At 45.5% G+C, this 26,946-nt stretch overlaps 1 protein-coding gene and 1 pseudogene across 8 annotated transcripts in view; both read left to right on the top strand.

Moving 5' to 3' along the window:
- LOC147350185 (nucleolar protein 56 pseudogene) overlaps nucleotides 1-7,681 on the top strand; it is a 56,494-nt pseudogene extending 48,813 nt beyond the window's left edge.
- The window catches only part of PDZD2 (PDZ domain containing 2), a 404,529-nt gene that overhangs the window by 126,842 nt on the left and 250,741 nt on the right, over nucleotides 1-26,946 (top strand). For all 8 annotated transcript variants that reach the window (XM_086361282.1, XM_086361285.1, XM_086361283.1 and 5 more), the window contains one exon: nucleotides 22,636-23,475. In XM_086361282.1, the coding sequence (XP_086217408.1) occupies nucleotides 23,000-23,475 (476 nt within the window). In that variant the 5' untranslated portion in view covers nucleotides 22,636-22,999. The remainder of the gene's footprint in view (nucleotides 1-22,635; nucleotides 23,476-26,946) is intronic.

Genomic DNA, 26,946 nt, shown 5'->3' on the forward strand with positions numbered 1-26,946 from the left:
TATAGAATCACAGGGATCTTGGGGAGGATGGACTAAAATATTATTTCGCTCATAATTGAGAGAACAGAAATCATACCATACTGATGTTGTGGGTGGTTAAGAGTTTAGTTGGCTAAGCCGTATCTGACTCTTGCAACCCCATGGACTGTAGCCTGCCAGGCTCCTGTGTCCATGGGATTTCCCAGGCAAGAATACTGGAGTTGTTTGCCATTTTCTTCTCCAGGGCATCTTCCTAACACAGGAATGAAATGCATGTCTCCTGCTTGGCAGGCTGATTTTTTTACCACTCAGCCACCTGGGAAGCCACTCTGGTTGGGAGAAAAGAGTGTAAATTGAAGGGCTGTAGTTAGTGTAGAGAGTAGGGAAAAAACCTTCCAGGAGCCAGATGTGGGCGATGCCTTTTCAGATATTGGGGAGGACAGTCTTGGCTCTGTGGGCAGTTTCCTTGTCTAAGCCCAGGTGGGGGCAGGAAAGAGTGCCTTGGCAGGAGAGCCCTCCGATGCTCACCTGGTTCCCCTTGTTCTAAAATTTGCCTTCCTCTGCCTCCTGCCTTCAGGAAAAACAGGCATTGATCAGGTTGTTGCAAACATCCTGCCCACTTAATAACTGTATTTCCAACTGAAAGTTAATAGATGAGCATCCTTGCTGGGAACTGTATGTCCATATCTTTCAATGTGCTGACAGAATTCATGTATCCAAGCCTTGGAACCTAAAGAAATGGATGGTGGAAGGTTGACCAAGATCAGGCTGACCTTGTGTGTCTCCCTGGCCCAGCGGTGGCTTTCCCCAGCCACACCTTTTAACTGTGCCCCTGGACGTTAGCCCAGACACAGCATCAGCAGGATCTTAGACAGTGGGTCCCACCTCTTTGTTTCCCCAGGCTTCTCCCCACGGCCATCATGTCCAGACTAGAGTTTGATGATTTGTTGATTTCCGGCTTGTTTCCTTTCCATTTCTACAACTTTTGGTCTTACTTTCTCTCTACTTCACTTTTCTCCTGTTATGGAATTAAGTCCTCTGGACCCTGCTCAGGCCCTAGCCTGGCTGAGGCTTTCTTCTCTGCCACGTAGAGGTCTCTTTTCCCATCCTGGTTCAAGCAGCTGGATAATGAAACTGAAGCTGAGATCCACACAATACAAGTCTTATTCAGTGGCTAAGGAATGGAGAAGGGGGACTAAGTTCACAGATCAACTTTTCATCCATGTGGTGAGAGAGATTTAGTTTTAAAGAATGAAGACAAAAGGCAGAGGAGTGAGGCTGATGGTGGAGAGGCATATACACTAGTCTAACTCAGATGACCATTATATCTACTACTGTGGGCAGGAATCCCTCAAAAGAAATGGAGTAGCCATCATAGTCAACAAAAGAGTCCAAAATGCAGTACTTGGATGCAATCTCAAAAACGACAGAATGATCTCTGTTCATTTCCAAGGCAAACCATTCAACATCACAGTAATTCAAGTCTATGCCCCAGTAATGCTAAAGAAGCTGAAGTTGAATGGTTCTATGAAGACCTACAAGACCTTTTAGAACTAACACCCAAAAAAGATGTCCTTTTCATTATAGGGGACTGGAATGCAAAAGTAGGAAGTCAAGAAACACCTGGAGTAACAGGCAAATTTGGCCTTGGAATACAGAATGAAGCAGGGCAAAGACTAATAGAGTTTTGCCAAGAAAATGCACTGGTCATAACAAACACCCTCTTCCAACAACACAAGAGAAGACTCTACACATGGACATCACCAGATGGTCAACACCAAAATCAGGTTGATTCTATTCTTTGCAGCCAAAGATGGAGAAGCTCTATACAGTCAACAAAAACAAGACCGGGAGCTGACTGTGGCTCAGATCATGAACTCCTTATTGCCAAATTCAGACTTAAATTGAAAAAGTAGGGAAAACCACTAGACCATTCAGGTATGACCTAAATCAAATCCCTTATGATTATACAGTGGAAGTGAGAAATAGATTTAAGGGCCTAGATCTGATAGATAGAGTGCCTGATGAACTATGGAATGAGGTTCGTGACACTGTACAGAAGACAGGGATCAAGACCATCCCCATGGAAAAGAAATGCAAGAAAGCAAAATGGCTGTCTGGGGAGGCCTTACAAATAGCTGTGAAAAGAAGAGAAGCAAAAAGCAAAGGAGAAAAGGAAAGATATAAGCATCTGAATGCAGAGTTCCAAAGAAGAGCAAGAAGAGATAAGAAAGCCTTCCTCAGTGATCAGTGCAAAGAAATAGAGGAAAACAACAGAATGGGAAAGACTAGAGACCTCTTCAAGAAAATTAGAGATATCAAGGGAACATTTCATGCAAAGATGGGCTCGATAAAGGACAGAAATGGAATGGACCTAACAGAAGCAGAAGATATTAAGAAGAGATGGCAAGAATACACAGAAGAACTGTACAAAAAAGATCTTCATGACCCAGATAATCACAATGGTATGATCACTGATCTAGAGCCAGACATCCTGGAATGTGAAGTCAAGTGGGCCTTAGAAAGCATCACTATGAACAAAGCTAGTGGAGGTGATGGAATTCCAGTTGAGCTATTTCAAATCCTGAAAGATGATGCTGTGAAAGTGCTGCACTCAATATGCCAGCAAATTTGGAAAACTCAGCAGTGGCCACAGGACTGGAAAAGGTCAGTTTTCATTCCAATCCCAAAGAAAGGCAATGCCAAAGAATGCTCAAACTACCACACAATTGCACTCATCTCACACACTAGTAAAGTAATGCTCAAAATTCTCCAAGCCAGGCTTTAGCAGTACATGAACTATGAACTTCCTGATGTTCAAGCTGGTTTTAGAAAAGGCAGAGGAACCAGAGATCCAATTGCCAATATCCGCTGGATCATGGAAAAAGCAAGAGAGTTCCAGAAAAACATCTATTTCTGCTTTATTGACTATGCCAAATCCTTTGACTGTGTGGATCACAATAAACTGTGGAAAATTCTAAAAGAGATGGGAATACCAGACCACCTGACCTGCCTCTTGAGAAACCTGTATGCAGGTCAGGAAGCAACAGTTAGAACTGGACATGGAACAACAGACTGGTTCCAAATAGGAAAAGGAGTACGTCAAGGCTGTATATTGTCACCCTGCTTATTTAACTTATATGCAGAGTACATCATGAGAAATGCTGGACTGGAAGAAACACAAGCTGGAATCAAGATTGCCGGGAGAAATATCAATAACCTCAGATATGCAGATGGCACCACCCTTATGGCAGAAAGTGAAGAGGAACTCAAAAGCGTCTTGATGAAAGTGAAAGTGGAGAGTGAAAAAGTTGGCTTAAAGCTCAACATTCAGAAAACAATGATCATGGCATCCAATCCCATCACTTCATGGGAAATAGATGGGGAAACAGTGGAAACAGTGTCAGACTTTACTTTTCTGGGCTCCAAAATCACTGCAGATAGTGACTGCAGCCATGAAATTAAAAGACGCTTACTCCTTGGAAGGGAAGTTATGACCAACCTAGATAGCATATTCAAAAGCAGAGACATTACTTTGCCAACAAAGGTCCGTCTAGTCAAGGCTATGGTTTTTCCTGTGGTCATGTATGGATGTGAGAGTTGGACTGTGAAGAAGGCTGAGCGCTGAAGAAATTGATGCTTTTGAACTGTGGTGTTGGAGAAGACTCTTGAGAGTCCCTTGGACTGCAAGGAGATCCAACCAGTCCATTCTGAAGGAGAACAGCCCTGGGATTCTTTGGAGGGAATGATGCTAAAGCTGAAACTCCAGTACTTTGGCCACCTCATGCGAAGAGTTGACTCATTGGAAAAGACTCTGATCCTGGGAGGGATTGGGGGCAGGAGGAGAAGGGGACGACAGAGGATGAGATGGCTGGATGACATCACTGACTCGATGGACGTGAGTCTGGGTGAACTCTGGGAGTTGGTGATGGACAGGGAGGCCTGGTGTGCTGCGATTCATGGGGTCACAAAGAGTCGGACATGACTGAGCGACTGAACTGAACTAAACTGAACCAGGGAAGGGCTAGGGCTTTCTCAAGTAGTGGAGTGCCACCCTCTTACTATTTTTTTCTGATCCTTAATGTCCATTTAATACACCTGTTGACTTAAAAGATAGTCACAACATAGAAACTGAAAGTTATTATTTGGTGGAAATTTTTAAGACTTCAAGCCCCGAAGACAGTTTCTCAAGTGACCCTGAGAGAACTGTTGGAGGTGGGTGGGGAGGGGGATGTTCCATGGTGAGGGGTGTGTTCCGGGGTTGGGGAAGGATCAGGTTAGACAAAAGTTTGCAACAAAGGAGGCAAGTAGTCTTCAGGTGATGTTCACATCAAAGATTATTGTTAATTAAGGAAAGCCAGATATCTCAAATTAAGAAATTTAGCACTGTTCTGTATGTGGGAGGATGCAAGTGTCTGGGCTTACTGAAATCATTCCTTTCATATGCATTTCAGCTATCTGGGGCCAGCATCCTGCTCTTGGCTTTTCACATCCTTAGAGTGGCTGTAAAGGACAGCTGCTGGATCGCAGGCATTGTTCTCCTTTTTGGGCACTCTCAGGGCCCAGAAATTCACATTTGGAGGCCCGAAATCACTGGTGGCTGTGACATCCTTGTTTACTGACATGACAGGAAACACTCAATTTCACTTGCTAATATAGTAAGGTTAACATATGATGAGACTCAGAGTCTGTTGGAGGTCAGATTGGTCACCATCTTGGTCCCAGCTGGTTCCATCTGGTTTTTTGGTTGGTAACTTCCTTTCTTATCTCTGGACCCTTTAACTTAAAGATTTATGTTGTGTGTATTAGTCATTCAGTCATGTCTGACTCTTTGCAACCCCATGAACTGTAGCTCGCCAGGCTCCTCTGTCCATGGAATTCTCCAGGCAAGGATACTAGAATGGGTTGCCATTCCCTTCTCCAGGGGATCTTCCCAACCCAGGGATAGAACCTGGATTTCCTGCATTGCAGGCAGATTCTTTACCATCTGAGCCACCAGGGAAGCCCTTATAAAGATTTATGTTAATTCCTGCTAAAGATGGGGATTCACTGGTTTTGAGCAAAGACCTGGGGCAATTTTGGAAACACACCCACTGTTGTTGAACCCAAGGTCGTGGGCCTAACACACAGAAACAGAGTTTGGAGCAGGAAAGGTTTACTGTAGGGCCAAGGAAGGAGAATGGGTGACTCATGCTCAAAAGAGTTTAAAGGCTTTAGGGTGTATGATCTTCCTCTGATTGGTTGGTGGGGAGATAACTGGGTGGTGCTCTAGGAATCTAAACCATCAGCCTTCTGGTTCCAACCAGTCTGGGGTCCAGACTTGTGCTCAGCCTGAAGTTCCCATCCTCCCTCTGGGTGCGACCCTAGTTCCTGCAGAAGAACTCAGAGATTTATATCAGACTGTTATGTATGTTCCTTCAGGAGGAACTCTGAGTCCTGTGACTCTATTGTTCTAATTATTAACTGTTTGAATCTGCCCTCTGAAACTCAGGGAAGGCCTAGGAGGCTGATGTCTTTTTCCTACAAATAAGAGTTGGGGACACAGAAAAGCTTTTGTATGCTGGAGGGTCCCACAGGGTCCTGCTTGGTTTCACTGCCCTTTAAAGGCCAGGATGGTGCACGAGCAGCCTTGGGGTTCACTGCGAGCCCAGGGACTGGTGTATCACATGCCTTCACAATCTTCCCTTAATTCTGGTGTTCTGCCTGCAAGAGGTCAAATGAGGATTCCTTTCCTGTCACTCCATGGATGTTGACTTGCCTTCTCATGACCATTGTCTGAACCTTTCCCACAGTGAAGCCTGGGAAAAGGGGCTGCTTCTCAGAGAGACGCAGGGGCTGAACCTTTGTGCTCTGTGATCTCTTGGTTTCCTCTGAGGATACTGTCCTTGCACCAGGCCCTCTAGCCTGGACTCCTGCAAGCAGTCTGGGAGGGGAGGGAGTGGAGGCCAGTCTGTGCACAACTTAGGCTCTTGCCAAATTGGAAAGTCTGCAGGTCCTCAATGGAAACACCGGATTTCCTCTTGTTCCATGGCCCTCATGCCCCACACCCACCCATCCCAGGCAAGTTCCTTCCCTCTTCCTGAATGCTGGTTCTTTCTGTGGCTCCAGGGAGCTTTTATTCAGTAGGCTGTATTTCTTCTTATCTTCCATAAGAACTGAACTGTTGTTAGAAGCACGTGAAGTAAACCACCCAGGGCCCACCCCCGCCTCCCGCCCGCTCCTCCCTTTGTCTTGGCAAACACTCAAAATCTGATAAAGCAATTTGGCCTATCTTTTCTGCAGTTTAAAACTTCCATGTGTTGTATACATGCTTCTTAATGAGACTAGCAACTCCATCCGACTTGCTAACTCAGCTCCAATGCCCAACAAGGTGCTGGAACTGGAAGGAAACTTTATAGAACTGCCTCATTTAACAGATAAGGAAACTGAGCCCCAAAGATGCTAAGAGACTTGCCTGGGGACCCACAGTTAGCCAACGGGAAAGACTGAGGGCAGAAGCAGAAGAGGGCATCAGAGGATGAGATGGCTGAATGGCATCACTGATGCAATGGACATGAACTTGGGCAAACTTCAGGAGATGGTGAAGGACAGGAGGCCTGGTGTGCTGCACACAGGGTTGCAAAGAGTCGGACACAACTGGGCATTTGAACGACAACAATGGGAGAATGTATCACTGGCTGTTAGAAAATACTTGAGTCGTTTTTAATAAACAGTGAGGTCAGATTCTATGCAATTGGTTGCTAGACATTTAAATATAGTAAGATTATTTACCCAAAAGTCTAAACACTAGAAGCATCTAAAAAAGTACAGTTGTTCTGAAAGAAACAACTGTAAAGTAACTACTCATTAAAAAAGAATAAGTCTGGCCAGTCCTGGTGTCTGAGTGATTCCCTGGGCCCAGCAAAGGGACCAAGTTTCCAGAGCCTTGAAGACAAGGGGTAACACCCCAAAATACGGACTCATTTTCCACTCTACCTTCATTGGCCGAGCAGCTGCCAAGAACAAAGGTCGCATCTCCCGATACCTGGCAAACAAATGCAGTATTGCCTCACGAATTGATTGCTTCTCTGAGGTGCCCACCAGTGTTTTTGGGGAGAAGCTTCGAGAACAAGTTGAGGAGCGGCTGTCCTTCTATGAGACTGGAGAGATTCCCCGAAAGAATCTGGATGTCATGAAGGAGGCAATGGTTCAGGCAGAGGAAGCGGCTGCCGAGATTACTAGGAAGCTCGAGAAACAGGAGAAGAAACGCTTGAAGAAGGAAAAGAAAAGGCTGGCTGCGATTGCCCTGGCTTCTTCAGAAAATAGCAGTGCCCCGGAGGAGTGTGAGGAGACAAGTGAAAGACCCAAAAAGAAGAAAAAGCAAAAGCCCCAGGAGGTTCTTCAGGAGAATGGAATGGAAGACCCTTCTGTGTCTTTTTCCAAACCCAAGAAAAAGAAATCTTTTTCCAAGGAAGAGCTAGTTAGTAGTGATCTTGAAGAGACAGCTGGTACTGGAAGTCTTCCCAAGAGGAAGAAATCTTTTCCCAAAGAGGAACCAGTTACTGACCCTGATGAGTCAGAAAACAAGAGGGTCCCCAAGAAAAAGCGGAAATTGTCTCCCAAGGAGGAGCCACTCAGCAGCGGACCTGAAGAGGCTGCTGCCAGTAAGAGCAGCGGCTCCAAGAAAAAGAAAAAGCTCCGAAAGCTATCCCAGGAAAGTTAGAATGGACCCTAGTGGGGCATAACTTAACACAGGTATTCCCCATCCCATTCCCTAGAGCCCAATAAAAATAAAAACAAATTCAAAAAAAAAAAAATAAATAAAAAAATAAAAAAGAATAAGTCCAGTGAACTTGAGGAACTTATTATATGCGTGCTATATGTTCATGGTGTCAACTAGAAAAGATGTACAACTTGAGCGTTGTGACTTAAGTTTTATTTGGGGCAAAATAAGGACTGCAGCCCAGGAGGCAGCACCTCAGATAGCTCTGAGAGACTGCTCCCCAGCTGCAGTGGGGGGAGGGCAATATATACGGTTTTGGTGAAGAGGGAGTTCAGTACCATGAAGCACTCATTTTACAAAAGGTCTGTTGTTAGTCATGAGGATCTGATGTCACCATGAAGGGATTTGGTGCTTCTCTAGATATATGCAGAGTACATAATGAGAAAGCTGGACTGGATGAAGCACACGCTGGAATCAAGATTGCCAGGAGAAATATTGATAACGTCGGATATGCAGATGACACAACCCTTATGGCAGAAAGTGAAGAAGAACTAAAGAGCCTCTTGATGAAAGTGAAAGAGGAGAGTGAAAAAGTTGGCTTAAAGCTCAACATTCAGAAAACGAAGATCATGGCATCTGGCCCCATCACTTCATGGCAAATAGATGGGAAAACAGTAGAAACAGTGGCAGACTTTATTTTGGGGGGCTCCAAAATCACTACAGATGGTGACTGCAGCCATGAAATTAAAAGAGGCTTGCTCCTTGGAAGAAAAGTTATGACCAACCTAGACAGCATATTAAAAAGCACAGGCATTATTTGCCAACAAAGGTCCGTCTAGTCAAGGCTATGGTTTTTCCAGTAGTCATGTATGGATGTGAGAATTGGACTATAAAGAAAGCTGAGCACCAAAGAATTGATGCTTTTGAGCTGTGGTGTTGGAGAAGACTCTTGAGAGTCCTTTGGACTGCAAGGAGATTCAACCAGTCCATCCTAAAGGAAATCAATCCTGAGTGTTCATTGGAAGGACTGATGTTGAAGCTGAAACTCCAATACTTTGGCTACCTGATGTGAAGAGCTGACTCATTTGAAAAGACCCTGATGCTGGGAAAGATTGAAGGCGGGAGGAGAAGGGGGTGACAGAGGATGAGATGGTTGGATGGCATCACTGACTCAATGGACATGAGTAAACTCTGGGAGTTGGTGATGGACAGGGAGGCCTGGTGTGCTGCAGTCCATGGGGTTGAAAAGAGTTGGACACGACTGAGCAACTGAACTGAACTAGAGATGAGGAGATGCAAGGATTGAGATCATAACATCTGTTCCTAAAAACATGCAACTATTTAAAGCCCTGTCCCACCAAATTCCCTGGAGCACAGAGTGCTTCACTCCACCCTGAACTCGCTCCAGGTTGTTGAAAGTCAACAACTATAGCAGCAGGGGATTCAATTTCCTAGAGGCAGATGGCAAATGCCTTTGTTGTTCAGTCTTTGGCAATGCCCTTGGTAAGTTCCAATTTGTAGGTGACAGTGACGTGATCTAAAGGCCTGTCATCTGCATATTAATGGCATCATGGCTGCCCAATCCATGCAAAGATAGGATAGTCATATTAAAATGAGCAATCACAGTAACCACAGGATAGTCTTGCTGCCAACACAAAGGTCTCAGTTTGTTCATTACATTTGATAGATAGCAACTGTTTCAAAGTATTGAATTGCCATTTTGATGCCAAGCAGGGCCCTGTAGGACTCCCTACAGGCCGTTTTGTCTGCCATTTCTTGTAGTAAGACTCCAGCCTCCATGACCTTCTCTGAGTTCTAAAGAGCAGAACAATTACTAATCAAGAGAGGAGCAACCATGAAACCACCTGAGCAAGACTAAAGGGACCAGAGAGGCTTATCAAGATTAGGAGACCAGATCCCCTGAGGTCCTGTTTTTGTTGTTGTTTAGTCATTAAGTCCTGTTCAACTCTTTTTCCACCCAATGGACTGTAGCCCTCCAGACTCCTCTGTCCATGGGATTTCCCAGGCAAGAATACTGGACAGGGTTGCCATGTCCTTCTCCAGGAGATCTCAACCCAAGAATCAAACCCACATCTCCTGCCTGGCAGGCAGAACCACTAGGGAAGCCCATTGAAACCCTGAAGACACCCTGATCTTGTCAGCAACCCTACCCTTTTGAAACTTTGCAGAAGAAAGAATGCAGGCCTTTTACTGCCTTGATCCTTATCACATTCCCCTCTCTGACTATATGTGCTCAGTGGTTCGGTCCTGTCTGACCCTTTGTAGCCACATGTACTGTAGCCTGGCAGGCTCCTCTGCTCATGGAATTATCCAGGCAAGAATACTGGAGTGGGGTGCCATTTCGTACTCCAGGGGATCTTCCTGACCCAGGAATCGAACCTGTGTCTATTGCATCTCCTGCACTGGCAGGCTGATTCTTTACTCTTCTGCCACCTGAGAAGCCTGACTATATAACCTCTCCCTATTTACTAGGGGGTGGTGGGCACAGGTCTTGAGGTTCTCACCTACTGTGTTCCCCTTTTGCCTGGCAAAGAAACTGCTCTTTCAGAATTTAGGTGCCTACATTCCAAATATATAATTAATCCAGAACTGCCCAAATCCTGACATTCTGAGTAAACAATCTTAAACCGCTAATGTACAAACTTGTTTCAGTATTCAAAGCCATAAGAGATACATTGTAGAGGTATATAGAAAGCAGAAATAATTTATAATATTCATTTTGGTCTGTTGTTTTCTACACTCATCTTGAGAGACAAGGTTCATGATGCTTCATAAATTTTTTAAAAGTTTGGACAAATAATCCATGAGTTAGGACATACGATATCTTCAAGTACTAGATTCTCAAACTAGATGCCAGGTCATTCTTTTTCATTTCATTCATTTTTTTTTCCCTTTTATCCTACTCTTTGGGGGTCATCAGACCCAGAAGCTGAAGGATTGTGGTCCTGTCTTGATGTGCATTCGTCTCATGTCTAATTGGGGGCTGGACATGAGAGCCCTTCTATATGATTCTATAATCATGTGAGAATGTTACCCAGTTCAAGCTTGGTCTTCTCACCACCCAACAGGCCAGTTAACCAAGAGACAAGTTGTTGAGCTTGGGCTTCCCTGGTGGCTCAGCTGGTACAGAATCTGCCTGCAATGTGAGAGACCTGGGTTTGATCCCTGGTTTGGGAAGATCCCTTGGAGAAGGGAATGGCTACCCACTCCAGTATTCTGGCCTGAGGAATTCCATGGACTGTATATCCATAGGGTCTCAAAGAGTCAGACACTACTGAGTGACTTTCACTTTTTGCCTGCAGTACAAGAGACCCTGGTTTGATTACTGGGTTGGGAAGACCTCCTGGAGAAGGGATAGGCTACCCACTCTAGTATTCTTGGGCTTTGCTGGCAGCTCAGCTGGTAAAGAATCCACCTGCAATGTGGGAGACCTGGGTTCGATCCCTGGGTTGGGATGATTCCCCTGGAAAAGGGAATGGCTACCCCCTCCAGTATTCTGGCCTGGAGAATTCCATGGACTGTATAGTCCTTGTGGTCACAAAGAGTCAGACATATGACTGAGCAACTTTTGCAAGGTGTTGAGGCATGGAATACAATGACAGAGAAGATGGAAGACTGATGTCTCAAAATAACCATCTTGTCAGGGGTCTGGATGCCAGGTTCTTTTATAGGGCAGAGAGAGAGGGAGGAGTTGAGCAATTAAAGATATTATCTTGCAAATATCTCCTGGAATGGCCAACCTCTGGAAGGGTTGCCTTAACTTCTTTAAACTTCTTTAGGCAGAGGGACAGGGTTCCCTGGTGCAGGTTATTATGTGTGATTATAATGACAAAAGCAATGAAAAACAAAGGTTAAAGTCAAAGAAACAGATCTCATGGAGTCAGATTTGGCTCTCACCTGCAAGAACATCTCTCTCATCCCCTAAAACTGTAGCATAGACCTTGGAAAGCTTCACTTTCCACAGAATCCATTATGTGTCCCAAATGTGCCACTTCATGGCCCTTCACACACTGTATTCAGCAATCTCTTTCTCCAGCAGATCACAGCTGCCGCAGGGCTGGTCATCATCTCTTCCCTGGCATGGCATAATCAACCCTTGTTGCATGAAAACAAAGACTGGCTCAGATTCTTGTTCTATCTTATACACAGCCATTCAGTTAGTCTAGAGTCTAAATCCCAAAAAAGATGTCCTTTTCATTATAGGGAACTGGAATGCAAAAGTAGGAAGTCAAGAAACACCTGGAGTAACAGGCAGATTGGGCCTTGGAGTACAGAATGAAGCAGGGCAAAGGCTAATAGAGTTTTGCCAAGAGAACACACTGGTCATAGCAAACACCCTCTTCCAACAACACAAGAGAAGGCCCTACACATGGACATCACCAGATGGCCAACATTGAAATCAGATTGTTTATATTCTTTGCAGCCAAAGATGGAGGAGCTCTACACAGTCAGCAAAAACAAGACCAGGAGCTGACTGTGGCTCAGATCATAAACTCCTTATTGCCAAATGCAGACTTAAATTGAAGAAATTAAGGAAAACCACTAGACTATTCAGGTATGACCTAAATCAAATCCCTAACCATTATACAGTGGAAGTGAGAACTAGATTTAAGGGACTAGATCTGATAGACAGAATGCCTGATGAACTATGGACAGAGGTTCATGATATTGTTCATGAGACAGGATCAAGACCATCCCCAAGAAAAATAAATGAAAAATGGCTGTCTGAGGAGGCCTTACAAATAGCTGTGAAAAGAAGAGAAGCGAAAAGCAAAGGAGAAAAGGATAGATATACCCATTTGAATGCAGAGTTCCAAAGAATAGCAAGGAGAGACAAAGTCTTCCTCAGTGATCAGTGCAAAGAAGTAGAGGAAAACAACAGAATGGGAAAGACTAGAGATCTCTTCAAGAAAATTAGAGATACGAAGAGAACATTTCATGCAAAGATGGGCTCAATAAAGGACAGAAATGGTATGGACCTAACAGAAGCAGAAGATATTAAGAAGAGGTGGCAAGAATACACAGAAGAACTGTACAAAAAAAGATCTTCATGACCCAGATAATCACAATGGTGTGATCACTCACCTAGAGCCAGACATCCTGGAATGTGAAGTCAAGTGGGCCTTAGGAAGCATCACTACGCACAAAGCTAGTGGAGGTGATGGAATTCCAGTTGAGCTCTTTCAAATCCTGAAAGATGATGCTGTGAAAGTGCTGTACTCAATATGCCAGCAAATTTGGAGAACTCTGCAGTGGCCACAGGACTGAAAAAGGTCAGTTTTCATTCCAATCCCTAAGAAAGGCAATGCCAAAGAATGCTCAAACTACCACACAATTGCACTCATCTCACATGCTAGTAAAGTAATGCTCAAAATTCTCCAAGTCAGGCTTCAGCAATACATGAACAATGAACTTCCAGATGTTCAAGCTGGTTTTAGAACTGGCAGAGGAACCAGAGATCAAATTGCCAATATCCAGTGGATCATGGAAAAAGCAAGAGAGTTCCAGAAAAATATCTATTTCTGCTTTATTGGCTATGCCAAAGCCTTTGACTGTGTGGATCACAATAAACTGTGGAAAATTCTGAAAGAAATGGGAATACCAGACCACCTGACCTACCTCTTGAGACTCTGTATGTAGGTCAGGAAGCAACGGTTAGAACTAGACATGGAACAACAGACTGGTTCCAAATAGGAAAAGGAGTACATCAAGGCTGTATATTGTCACCCTGCTTATTTAACTTATATGCAGAGTAAATCATGAGAAATGCTGGTCTGGATGAAGCACAAGCAGGAATCAAGATTGCCGGGAAAATTATCAATAACCTCAGATATGCAGATGATACCACCCTTATGGCAGAAAATGAAGAAGAACTAAAGAGCCTCTTGATGAAAGTGAAAGAGAAGAGTGAAAAAGTTGGCTTAAAGCTCAACATTCAGAAAACGAAGATCATGGCATCTGGTCCTATCACTTCATGGCAAATAGATGGGAAACAGTGTCAGCCTTTATTTTTGGGGGGCTCCAAAATCACTGCAGATGGTGACTGAAGCCATGAAATTAGAAGATGCTTACTCCTTGGAAGGAAAGTTATGACCAACCTAGACAGCATATTAAAAAGCGGAGACATTAATTTGCCAACAAAGGTCCATCTAGTCAAGGCTATGGTTTTTCCAGTAGTCATGTATGGATGTGAGAGTTGGAGTATAAAGAAAGCTGAACACCGAAGAATTGATGCTTTTGAACTGTGGTGTTGGAGAAAACTCTTGAGAGTCCCTTGGACTGCAAGGAGATCCAACCAGTCCATCCTAAAAGAGATCAATCCTGAGTGTTCATTGGAAGGACTGATGTTGAAGCTGAAACTCCAATACTTTGGCTACCTGATGCGAAGAACTGACTCATTTGAAAAGACCCTGATGCTGGGAAAGATTGAGGGTGGGAGGAGAAGGGGACAACAGAGGATGAGATGATTGGATGGCATCACCGACTCAATGGACATGAGTTTGAGAAACTCCAGAAGTTGGTGATGGACAGGAAGCCTGGCATGCTGCAGTCCATGGGGTTGTAAAGAGTCAGACACAACTGAGCAACTGAACTGAACTGAACTGAAGAGTCAGTCATGTAGATAGTTAAAAATTAGCCAGTATCTTGGTCTTCCAAAACATAAGCCGACCTAAAGGTGTCACAATCGTTTGTATTTATAATGTTTCTCAATCAGCTATAGGCGTGTGTGTGACACCTGGGGCTGCAGAGTCGTAATCATACGTGCTTTTGGCTCTTTGACAGACAGAAACACGCCCTGTTTGTTGTTGTTGATGGTGGTGACAGGTGCCCCAAATCAAGGTAGGAACTTAATAACAGCTGCTGTTGACAAAGTAGCAGGGCTGATGTTTAAACACTCAGGGTTATATCTGGTCACTGAATCTTAGAGTTAAGAGTGAATTAAAACAATTCATTCATTAGGGATTTTGTTTACCTATAATGGGATGTCTAATTAATAGGGCTTAAACAAGGTAGCAGCCCATTTTTCTTTCAATCTAGGATTGGTGTACCAGCTGCTCAAGGAAGTCTTATAGTTGGTCATAGGATGGCTGCTAAAGCTCCAGTCATCAAATGTGCATTTTAAGTGTGAAAAAGGGAAAAGAACTCTCATAAAAAAATAATCCTCTTTGATAGACCAACTCAACAACTTCGTGGGCCAAGACTACATAGTTATGGCTACGCCTCTCTGAAGGAACACTAAAAAATACAGTTTTTTGGTTGGGTACTTGTCTTACAAACACAGATGGATTTCTGTTAGAGGGAAAGAGAAGAGAAAGAATACTGTATAGGCAACTAGCCCCCATCCTCTCCTTTGGCTCCTCAGACATACCCTTCTTTCTGTATATGGAATAGACTCTCTATTATCAAGAGAGAAGGCTCTGAAGCCTCATATAGTTGGCAAGATTAGAGACCTGGGTTTCTGGGGGCCGGGGGGGAGGGGTGGGTTTAGGGTCCTCTGCATCAGTTCTGGATACAACTCCTTGCAACTGAGCGGTGACACATCTAACCTATAGTGCTGGGGAGATATAAAATAGTTACAATAAAAAAATTTGCTTTATAAAAGGAGATATGGAAAACAGAGCAGTCACTGTTCTTAGCAGTGACAATGCCTTATTCCAGTGGCAAAAATTCCTGTTCCTTGCCCTCCATGACCCTTGCCTCTCTCTAGGAGTTATTCATCATTCATTGTCTTCCAAGACCACTTCTGGGGTGGGCACGGGGAGGACACCTTCTCCAGGGCTATACACATCATCAAGTCTACTTCTTAAGGATGAGAATGGCTGCAAATCAGATTGCGGTCTTTTGACAATAGAGTTCCCTCCAAACTTAGTAGGCTTTCCTGGCCAATTCCTGATGACTTGTTTCCTTTAGTTTCTAGTTTATGAGTTCTGCCCATGTCCCTACACTTACTGTCTGCTGCATAATGTATGCTGCTGGTCGTTGCTGAAACAGTGACCTCCAGTGGGTGATCACACCCTTGGCAGCAGCCTTACAACTTCTGTCTGATGGGGTTCCACCCACCCCTTTCTAATCAAGCAAACTGTCTGCCCCCTGCCAGGGTCCAGGTGCGGGCCTCTCAGGCAGCAGATTGCAGGCTCAATGTTGAGCATGCCTTCTTAACAGAGTGGTATTTCTTCCCATCTCACTTGCCAGCTGAGTTGAAGAACTCAGGACTTTGCTAGGACTGAAAAAGCACCACCAATATTTTAAATTTTTCCTACCAACTTCTTTAACACCACAGCTTTAGTCAACAAATCTGTGACATTCCACTGCATAGCAGCTGCCAGATGGACCAAATACTTCATAGAAGAGCAAGGGGCACCTTTTCAGCCCACAGTATCTAAGTCCTAGGCGTCTGCCTCCCTCCCTCCCTTGCTTATCTAGTTCCACATTTTAGGTTCTGTTACTTTAATTTTACTTATTTATCTATCTCTCTATCTTTTAGCCACACCACCCAGCATACAGGATCTTAGTTCCCTGACCAAGGATTGAACCCATGCCTCTTGCAGTGAAAGCCCAGAGTCTTAACCATTGGATCACCAGGGAAGTCCCAGCTTCTGTTACGTTTAGTTTCCCCACTTTTAGGTACCACGCTGTACATTCGTTTGGAGTTTAATTCAGCTAATTTGTTGGATTTTGAAAAATCCAAATAATAGTGATTAAACAAAGTGTTGTTGTTAAGTATCTAAGTCATATCCAACTCTTTGTGAGCCCATGGACTATAGCTTGCCAGGCTTCTCTGTCTGTGGGATGGGTAACCATCTCTTTCTCCAGGGGATCTTTCCAACCCAGGGATCGAACCCATGTCTCCTGCATTGGCAGGCAAATTCTTTACCACTTAGCCACCAGGGAAGCCCTGATTAAATGGCTGCTGCTGCTGCTGCTAAGTCACTTCAGTCGTGTCTGACTCTGTGCGACCCCATACATGGCAGCCCACCAGACTCCACCGTCCCTGGGATTCTCCAGGCAAGAACACTGGAGTGGTTGCCATTTCCTTCTCCAATACATGAAAGTGGAAAGTGAAAGTGAAGTCACTTAGTCGCGACCCACCAGGCTCCTCCGTCCATGGGATTTTCCAGGCAAAAGTACTGGAGTGGTTTGCCATTGCCAAACAGCATAGGGGGTTATTTTTCCTTCCACGTCTGCTCTTAAGGAATGCCACTGTGAACCCCACCCAGGATTTCCACTTTCATCTCATTGGCCAGAACACTGTTGTAGAGCTCTTTGTTATCTCCTCCAAGAGAGGCTGGGTAGATGGATACATCACCACACCCAGGAACATACAGGAAGAAAGAGAGAAGGGTCATTAGGTAGACAGCCACAGCTTCTGACTTCACCTGCTTGTTGATCTTAGAAGGTCCGATGGTGGCGGAGCAGAGTTCCCCAGGCAGGGTGCCTGGGTAAGTCCGGTGCAAGTGCAAAAGGGCGAGGTTGTCAGGACCAGGCAGGGAGGTGCTGATGTAGAGAGGAGCAAGGCCCTGGCCCACGAGGCGGGGTTCTAGTCCTGGAACTGTTACTTATTGTGAGAGCTCAGGCGTTTAATTAGCCTCTCTGTTTCTGTTCTTTTTTCTTAGCCTTTAAAAACTGCAAACTAACAATACCTCCCTGCAGTAATGTTGGGAAAATTAAATAACAGAATCAGTGGAAAGGGCTCATTTAGAACAATGTCTGATACATGGTGATGCTCAGAAAATGTTAGTCTGTAGCCCATGTTGGTAAAATGGATGCCCTTGTTTTGTAAGGTGGTTGTGGGAGAATGAACAAGACAGGGATGAAGCAGCCAGCACCGACCCTTTCCCCCTTCTCCTTGTAGCCAACAGTCCTTTCTCTCCCGGCTCTGATCTCAGGGTCTTTGCACTTGGGGTTCCCTCAGCAAAAACAGCCTTCCCACAGATACTCTCTCCCCTCCACCTCTCACTTCATTCAGGTCTCTTCCCCAGGGTCCTTTCCTAATCCCCTCCCATACCCGTTCCTCCAGGGCCTCTGACGCTGCTGTAATTCTCTTCCCAGTGCTAATCACCATGTGACCTTACCCTATTCCATGGTTACCAGCGCGCCTTCCTCAGAACACAAGCTTCTTGAGGCTCAGTGGGAATGTCGTCTGTTTTGTCCTGGGCTCAGCACAGGATGGGCACTCACTGAACCTCTGTTGAATAAGTCAGTAGTCAATATTTAATCCACATTGGTTTCCTTTTAAAACGTAAGCATTTTCTAAAAGTCAAAAGAGGAACCCAGTCTGGTAGGAAGAAAGACTAGATGGAGGTGGAGGAATTTAAACTTAGCAGAGGTCAGAACAGGAGAACATTTAGAAGCCAGGACAGTTGGAAGAGAGTGTTGGTACAGGACAGCCCAGTGTCAATCAGATTTTGAGGCAAGATCTGGATAAGCCAGGAGACCTCTTCACATCCCCCCCTTAGGCTCAGGATTTAGCCTTGGGTTTCATGTGACAAATGATGGCTTTCACTCAGTTCAGGATTTTTTTTTTCATTGTTAGCCCCCTCCTCTCGCCCCGGAGAAAATTTTAATTTAATTTCAATTGTAACACACACAATTAAATGCTACGAAATAAGTGTCAGGTGGGATTGAGGATCACAGCAGAAAGAGGCATTAATCATTATAATCTCTAAATTTTGTGGATGACGTCACCCTGCTGAGAATACATGGCTCAGCTCAAAGGAGATCCAAGAACGGTGGTCGATTCTAACACCATATCAATAAGTTAACTCAGGGACAGAAGCATTTATTTGGAACGTTAAGGCTGTCAGCTTCAAGTTACTCAAAATTAATTTAAATTATCACAGCTATTTGCTTGAGATGGGAAACTAATTGGAGGATTAAGCATGGTAGATAAAAGTGAACTGCACCGTTGCGGTGGCTCTCCAAGTCCACAGATCCTACTCCCTCTTAAAATGGGTCGATCTTCAAGATGAGCTTTTAGACCTTAACACATACCAGTCATGGAGGGATATTGGTATTTGTAATGATTGGCAGACTTCTGTGTCTTCTCTGTGTCAGCATTCTGTTCACTGAGATATTTGGTACTGGATTGTTTTGTGGGATATGGTGAACATACCACATTTCTCCCAGTAGCGTTGTAAGAGCCTGTGTCTTTGCATATGCCCCGAGTCATCTCAGATCGTTGCAGTGGATGGGAATGCCTCTATGCCCACAAAAAGAGTAGAAAAACCCACAAAAGGAGTTGATCAAATAGGGAGCTAGAAATATTACTGGTTAAATTCCAAGCTTTAGGTATAGAATTGAAAGGTTATATAGTTCGTGAATAACTTCAATAAGATTAACTAAGTCTCTTGACAGTGTCTGTACATTTGAAATCATTTTTCCTTTTCTGAAAACTCCACTGTCCAGAGGGTGGACTCCCAGCAGCCATGTTGATACCTTGTGACCACACCTCCTTGGCCATAACTGATGGATGGACTCCTGATGGACAAATGATCCAATCCAAGCCAGTCAACTGTATTCACTGCCAATGTACTAATTAACAACTTTTGAGTTACAAAGAGCAGGGGAAAAAAGGTTTTTTTCTCTAAGTTGTTAAAATGTTCAAATATAATGTGTTACAAAGATCAATGTTGTTGTTCAGTTGCTAAGTTGTGCCCAACTTTTGGCGACCCCATGGACTGCAGCACTTCGGGTTTCCTTCTCCTTCACTGTCTCCAGGAGTTTGCTCAAACTCACATCCATCGAGTCGGTGATGCCATCCAGCCATCTCATCCTCTGTCGTCCCCTTCTCCTCCTGCCCCCAATCCCTCCCAGCATCAGGGTCTTTTCCAATCAGTCAACTCTTCACATGAGGTGGCCAAAGTATTGGAGTTTCAGCTTCAACATCAGTCCTTCCAATGAACACCTAGGACTGATCTTTAGAATGGACTGGTTGGATCTCCTTGCAGTCCAAGGGACTCTCAAGAGTCTTCTCCAACACCACAGTTCGAAAGCATCAATTCGTCAGCACTCAGCCTTTTTTACGGTCCAACTCTCATGTCCATACATGACTACTGGGAAAAACCATAGCTTTGACTATACAGACCTTTGTCAGCAAAGTGATGTCTCTGCTTTCTAATATGCTGTATAGATTTTGCTTTTCTTCCAAGGAGCAAGCGTCTTTTAATTTCATGGCAAGTTTTCATTTATTTATACATCTCCCACTAGACTATGAATGCCTGTAGGACAGGGAATTTACCTTTTGACAATATATTCAAGTGCCAAGTTCAAGGTCTGTTTCTCAGTATACGTTCATATGTTAGATACATGTTGAAAAAAGTGGAAAAGAAGTGAAAGTGTTAGTTGCTCAGTCACATCCAATGCTTTGTGACCACAAAGACTGTAGCCTGCCAGGCTCATCTGTCAATGGGATTTCCCAGGCAAGAATACTGGAGAGGGTAGCCATTCTCTTCTCAAGGCAACTGAGAAGATAGATTCTTTACCATCTGAGTCACAGGGAAGCCGTAAATGCATGCTGCATAAATACAGCCTGACATCGAGGGGGAAAATTCTCTATTGCTCTTAAGTTTGGGTCTCTTCACTTATTTTCCAAATGAACATCTAACCCAATATGTTTAACTCTTGTTTTCACATGTATGGAACCATCTAAACTGTGACTAACACCTTGAATCTTTAAAATTTTAATTTTAAAGAATCTTTTTAAAAATAGTTTAAATTATTGAGAGTCTACAAGGTGACAGACACTATGCTGGGGTGGGGAGTGTATTGATGAACCAGACATTGTCACTGTACTTGAGACCCTCTCTGTGGAGCACGAGAAGCCTTAGGGACCATTTAACTCAACTTTCTCATTTTACAGATGAGTAAACAGAGACTCCTAAGAGTTGTTCAGCCTGATGGAAAATGTTTTGATTTATTCATAAGACTTTAATATGTCTGTGTGGAGTTACTGTTCAGTGAGAGGTGTTACTTATTTGGGCCAAATAAATTTATTTTTGTCCATGTATGGATTATCTTTTCTTTGATCTTGCCTTTCTTTTTAATAGGTGCATGATTATGTAGACAATATTTACTAAGCTTTTGATTTATAAGGAACCAGTTAATAGCTGGCACTCCAGTTCTCTGGAAACTCACAGCCTACTCTACTAGAAATTTCTTTACGGTTCCTGAGGAATAAGGTCATTTATTCTTGACATGGCTTCTGACACCTCTCCCATTTGTTATTATTCCTTGTTAAATCACTTCCTGAGAAGGCTTGAGAATGTTTCCATCTTAGATGGCATGGTTTATATTGACTTTCTCTGGCTGAAAGTGAAGTTCTAAGAAGAGACTGAAAGGGGTAATTTTTCTGTGTTTACAGAGGATGGAGGTGAAAATCTCTTTGGAGGAGAAGGAGAATTGGCCAGGGAGTTCAATTAACCTTGCACTGGGAGGGATGGATTGTACGCTGGGCACTCTGCATGTTTGGGCAGGGGAGGGGAGGGGAGAGGGGATGTCACTGCCACCCTCGCACAGGAGGCTGCAGTAGCCACGTGCACTGAGTGAGCCACATACCCAGGACAAATGAAGGCGTGGTCAGGGCTGCTCACCCAGAAACCTGGAGAAGCATCTCTCTGCAGGAGACAGCTTTGGGGTTGGCCTCACATAGGTTGGTTTCAACAGTTTGCCAAAGAAAAAGAAGAGAGGAGACTAAAAGCTGGAGGCTGTAAAGAGACACGATTCTGTTTGAATGTACATGACGAAGCCAGGACCCCAGCTAAGCTTAGGACTCGCAGTGGTTTGGGGGAAAGCCACGTCTCCCTGTGGTGTTGACCGGCTTTTCCTCTTGGTCGTACTGTCGAGCAGAGCTCTGGAACGGAGAGACCTCCTGTGCATGCACTTGGGCCCATCAAGGCAAATGGACATAGATCTGAACTTCCTAGGAATGTGAGCTCTTCAATATGTCCAGCACCCCTCTGCAGTCTTCTGGGGAGTCTTGTCACACAGCCTTCGGGGTGGATGTGAGTTTGATGGGACTTGTGAGTCCCATGTGAGTTTGACTCTTGCCTGGAAAATCCCATGGACAGAGGAGCCTGGAAGGCTACATGCAGTCCACGGGGTCGCTGAGGGTCGGACACGACTGAGCAACTTCACTTTCACTTTTCACTTTCCTGCATTGGAGAAGGAAATGGCAACCCACTCCAGTGTTCTTGCCTGGAGAATCCCAGCGGCGGGGGAGCCTGGTGGGCTGCCGTCTATGGGGTCACACAGAGTCGGCCACGACTGAAGCGACTTAGCAGCAGCAGCAGCAGCAGTCCTGGCAAAAGTTATCTCATTTCCTTACTGATCAGGGAAATGTCCTGGGGAAGGTCAGCGTTTCAGAGTGTTCTTGTCTGGGGGAAGGGTGTGTGTGTGTGTCTGTGCATGCATGTGTGCATCCATGCATTTGCGTATATGTGTGTGTCTGCGTGTGTGCATCTGTGCATACACCTGTCTGTGTGCATCTGTTTCTGTGTGTCCCTCTGTGTGCATTCGTGTATCTCTATGTGTCTGTGCATCTCTGTACGACAGTGTGTGTATACACCTATGTGTACATCTGTGTGTACATCTGTCTGTATGTATCTGTGTTTCTGTGTGTGTCTGTGCACCTCTGTATGAGTATGTCTCTGTGTGTGCATCTCTACATGAGTGAGTTTGTGCATGTGCACAACCATGCATCTGTGTATCCGTGTGCATCTGCGCATCTCTGTATGACAGTGTGTGCGTGTATTTCTGTATCAGTGTATGTGTGCATGTTCACACAGGGTGGAGGGAACACAGCAATGGGATGGGGAGGGGCACTGGGTCCCTGACTCAAAAAGCAAGCACCCTTCTTCCGTAATGCTCTCCTGCCACGTGTTCTATCTGAGAAGGCTCACTGTTGTAACAGGAGTTTTTGTTTTTTCCCCTCCCAGGTGTGAACAAATCCAGGGGAGGTCACCCTGTCACTGCTGGAGGAACACCTCATTTCCAGGTCCTCCGCACGAGCCCGACTGGGAAATTAACCAAGCAGGGACTGGTCGGACACTTCCTTCCTTTCCTCATTGACGCTCCGGGCCCAGCGATTGTTCCCCTGTTGCTCTGATTGTGAACCGTCCTCCTCTTGCCAAAGCAAACAGCCTGGACTGGAGGAGGAGTTCCTCAGGCCTGTCTGCCAGCCTGAACATGAACGCAGGCCGAGCAGACGACAGCCCGCGTTCCCCAGGGACGTGGGGCCCTGCGGGGCCTGGCCCTCAGGAGCAGGTCCTCTCATGATGCTGGCGCCTGGGAGTGAGCACCATGCCCATCACCCAGGACAATGCTGGGCTGCACCTGCCCCTCCTCTACCAGTGGCTGCAGAACAGCCTGCGGGAGGGTGGGGATGGCCCAGAGCAGCGCCTCTGCCAGGCGGCCATCCAGAAACTGCAGGAGTACATCAGGCTGAACTTTGCTGTGGACGAGAGCTCCATCCAGCCCGACCGCAGCCCCCCTGGGATGGAGATCTGCACCGTGTACCTCACCAAGGAGCTGGGGGACGCGGAGACTGTGGGCCTCAGTTTTGGGAATATCCCTGTGTTTGGGGACTATGGGGAAAAGCGCAGAGGGGGCAAGAAGAGGAAAACGCACCAGGGCCCTGTGCTGGATGTGGGCTGCATCTGGGTGACGGAGCTGAGGAAGAACAGCCCAGCCGGGAAGAGTGGGAAGGTGCGCCTGCGGGATGAGATCCTCTCCCTTAACGGGCAGCTGATGGTCGGAGTTGATGTCAGTGGCGCCAGGTGAGTGGGGGAGCACCAGCCGGCAGTGGGGGGCGGATGTGGGACCCTTGTGGCTCACTTATGCCTGATGCTGAGGGCTGCGAGTCCTCCCGTGGTGAGAAGCCAACAGCATTTATCCTATGGAGGGAAACTACACACTCTTGAGATTTTGCGGTATTTATAGGTTTGTTTTGCTTCATTCTCTCTTAGAAGACTCAGGCTCAGAGTTTGTCCTTTTTTCTCGAAACTTGGGGTAAGAAAGAAAAGAAATAGTACATGATAAGAGGATGAGAAGTATTACATTGAGGGAGACCCTCTTTTCTACTCAACCCAGCATCTTACCTCAAACCAGAAGGCCATAGGTTGGGTCCTGGGTATGTTTTCATCTGCCTGTCCCTATGACCTTTGCCACCAACTCACAATTCAGAAGCCTCTTGAGATGCTTAGAAATGTCTTTAGACCACCACCCTGCCATTTCCTCGTCCTGGGAAGATCCCCTTGGATCTCATCTCAATGAACATATTTCTGTTTTCTACCCATGTGGCCACTTACCATGGCAGTAAGTTATGGTTGGACTGTTTTGTTGTTTCTTGAGTGAATTATGGTTCCCAAGACCACCTTCAGCTTCTATGATTCACTAGGAGAACTCACAGAACTCAGAAAAGCTGTTATACTCATGGTTATAGTTTTATTACAATGAAAGGAATCAGATTAAAATCAAAGGCGCATAGCATCCAGGAGAGACCAGGAGCAAGCTTCCAGTTGTCCTCTCCTGGTAGAGTTATGCAGAAGTACTCAATTCTCCCAGCAGCAATGTGTGACCACATATGTGGAGTACTGGGGAGGACTGAAGAGCTCACCCAAGTCTTAGTGTTTTTATTGGGGGTTAGTTAGTCACCTGGAGAAGGAAATGGCAACCCACTCCAGTGTTCTTGCCTAGAGAATCCCAGGGATGGGGGAATCTGGTGGGCCTCTGTCTATGGGTTTGCACAGAGTCAGACACGACTGAAGCGACTTAGCAGCAGCAGTTAGTCACCTAGACACCCCAAGCCTGTGTAGCTGACCTTTGTTACTAAGTATCTGGTCCTTCCAGAAGTCAAACTAATACCACATCATCCGAGGCCCCCACCAGAGATCACATTATTAGCATAAACTGTCTGGTGTGGCCAGAGGCCTCAGCTTTATAATAACACTCTGTTGCTGTTCAGTCGCTCAGTCATGTCTGACTCTGCGACCCCATGGACTGCAGCACGTCAGGCTTCCCTGTCCTCCACTGTCTCCCAGAGTTTGCTCAGACTCATGAAATAGGAAACAGGCCTGTGGGTGTTCTAAGATGCACCCAGAATTTTTTTTAGTCAAGTATGGTAAGACATGCAGACAGAGGAACAACTGTCTCAAAGGAAGGACTTTATACCCCAGATGCCTAGAGGTGGGAGGCGCAGCACTGTGTGCAGAGCCACAGGGGAGGCACCAGCCTTGGTGAGGAGGCTGAGGGTGGGAGGGGAGAACAGGGCCCAAAGCCTTTATTAGGGGTTTCCGGGGAGAGACTGAGTGAGATGCAGTAGGTACACTGAGGAACCTTAGGATAGGATAACTTTAGTAATTTCGGCAAGCTCTGAGCTATAGGGGTGCTCTCCAGTTGTCTAGTTCCTGACCCCGGCTAATTTAGACAGGGGAATAGAGACTTGATATGTGGTGCTGGTGGTGGTGGTTTGGTTGCTAAGTTGCATCTGACTCTTGCGACCATGTGGACCATAGCCTGCCTGGCTCCTCTGTCCATGGGATTGCCATGGACAATGCCATGGGTTGCCATTTCTTCTCCAGGCTTGATGTGTGAGAGTTGGTTAAAAGAGACAGTTGGGATTTGAGCTCTGGACTGGTTGGATAATATTATTGATATCAGAGGCACACTCCTCAAGAGACTTGTTTGCTAGCTCTAGGAGTTAGCTGCCCCTGATGGATAGGAGGGGCAGTCTCTCCAGGATCAAGTCTCCAAATGCCAGAGCATCGAGAATACTGGAACTAAGGGAACAGCCAGTGTACTGGGCTCTGAATATTTTCCATGGCTAAAGGAGTAAATCCTCCAAACAAAACTTTTTCACTAGGCAACAGTCATGGCTCTGAAATTCCCTTCTCTAAGGGGCTGTTGTGTGCACGCCAGGTGATGAAGGGCTAGGTGAAAGAAAGTCTACCCAGGAGGTCCCCAGGTACAGGCATGGAAGAAGGAGAAGGCCAAACCCTCTGCTTAATCTTCAAAACATAAAAGTGAATCAGGCAGTGAGACAAGGGCTCCTGGAGTCCTGGTCTCCCAGTGCCCAGAACAACCAGGACATTCACAAGACAGGAGAGAAAAAGACTGGGTCGATTTTTCAAGATTGACTCCTTAGTTGTCTGGCATAATTATAACAAAAACCATTTATTGAGCAGTTACGGCTCTAGGGACTCTCGCCACTGTCATTTACTACCTACTACAACTCTACATAAGGGCTTCCCTGGTGGCTCAGATGGTGAAGATCTGCCTGCAATGTGGGAGACCAGGGTTTGATCCCTGGGTTGGGAAGATCACTTGGAGAAGGAAATGGTAACCCACTCCAATATTCTTGCCTGGAGAATTCCATGGACAGAGGAGCCTGGCGGGCTACAGTCCATAGGCTTGCAAAGAGTCTGAAGTGGCTGAGCATGAACAGGAGCCCAACTCTGTAAAGGACAGCTTAAGATGAGAACCTTGACCACAGAGAGGGCATGTGGCTTACACAAGGCCGCCTGGGAAAGAGGCAGAACCAACTGTGAACTTGAGCCCAGCCGCCGCCACAGCCTGGTCTGTGCTCTTGAGCCCTGTTCTGAACCACCTCAAATCTCGGGTCCTTGTCATGCCGTCTGGTGCTCAATTTCATGGATGGTTTACAGCTTCACAAAGTACCTCCTCGACATAATCATAGACAAAAGGGCAGTAAGTGACGAGAACAAACTCTAAGGCTCCTACTTAACCAAATAGACAAGGAAAACAGAAGCCGCTCCCTGTTCTCCCCTACCATCTCTTATGTAAGGAACTCAATTTTCATATAAACCTCCTTTGGCAAACTTACATCTAGCCTGAACTTGAGGACTAGAAGCACTTTGAGATTAAGTGTCAAGGAGCTGAAAGTGTTTTGAACGTTCTCAACATATCCTTTTTCACTCTTTGTAACTAACTGTTTGCTTCAACACTAGATTTTCCCACATACCTATGTAGGTTTTGTCCTAAAAAAGTGGTGAGTGGGAATTTGGTTCTGCAGAAACCCCAATGTACCTCTCTCCCCCTCTGCAGACAGCCCCCTCAGTGACTGTATATTCACCATTACTTGTAAGCAACAGATTCCACGTGTCAACATGCTAACTTGCCTATCCCCCCACCAACATGACAAGTTGGAATATCACTTGGAATTATAATAAGAGGCACACTTTTGGGGCAAGCCATTCTGCCCCTTCTCTTGAGTGTGATGTTGAATTCAG

The sequence above is a fragment of the Bos grunniens genome, chromosome 20, assembly GCF_055505025.1.
Source record: "Bos grunniens cultivar Pamir isolate PY7600 chromosome 20, Bosgru_T2T1.0, whole genome shotgun sequence".
Taxonomy (NCBI): Eukaryota; Metazoa; Chordata; class Mammalia; order Artiodactyla; family Bovidae; genus Bos; species Bos grunniens.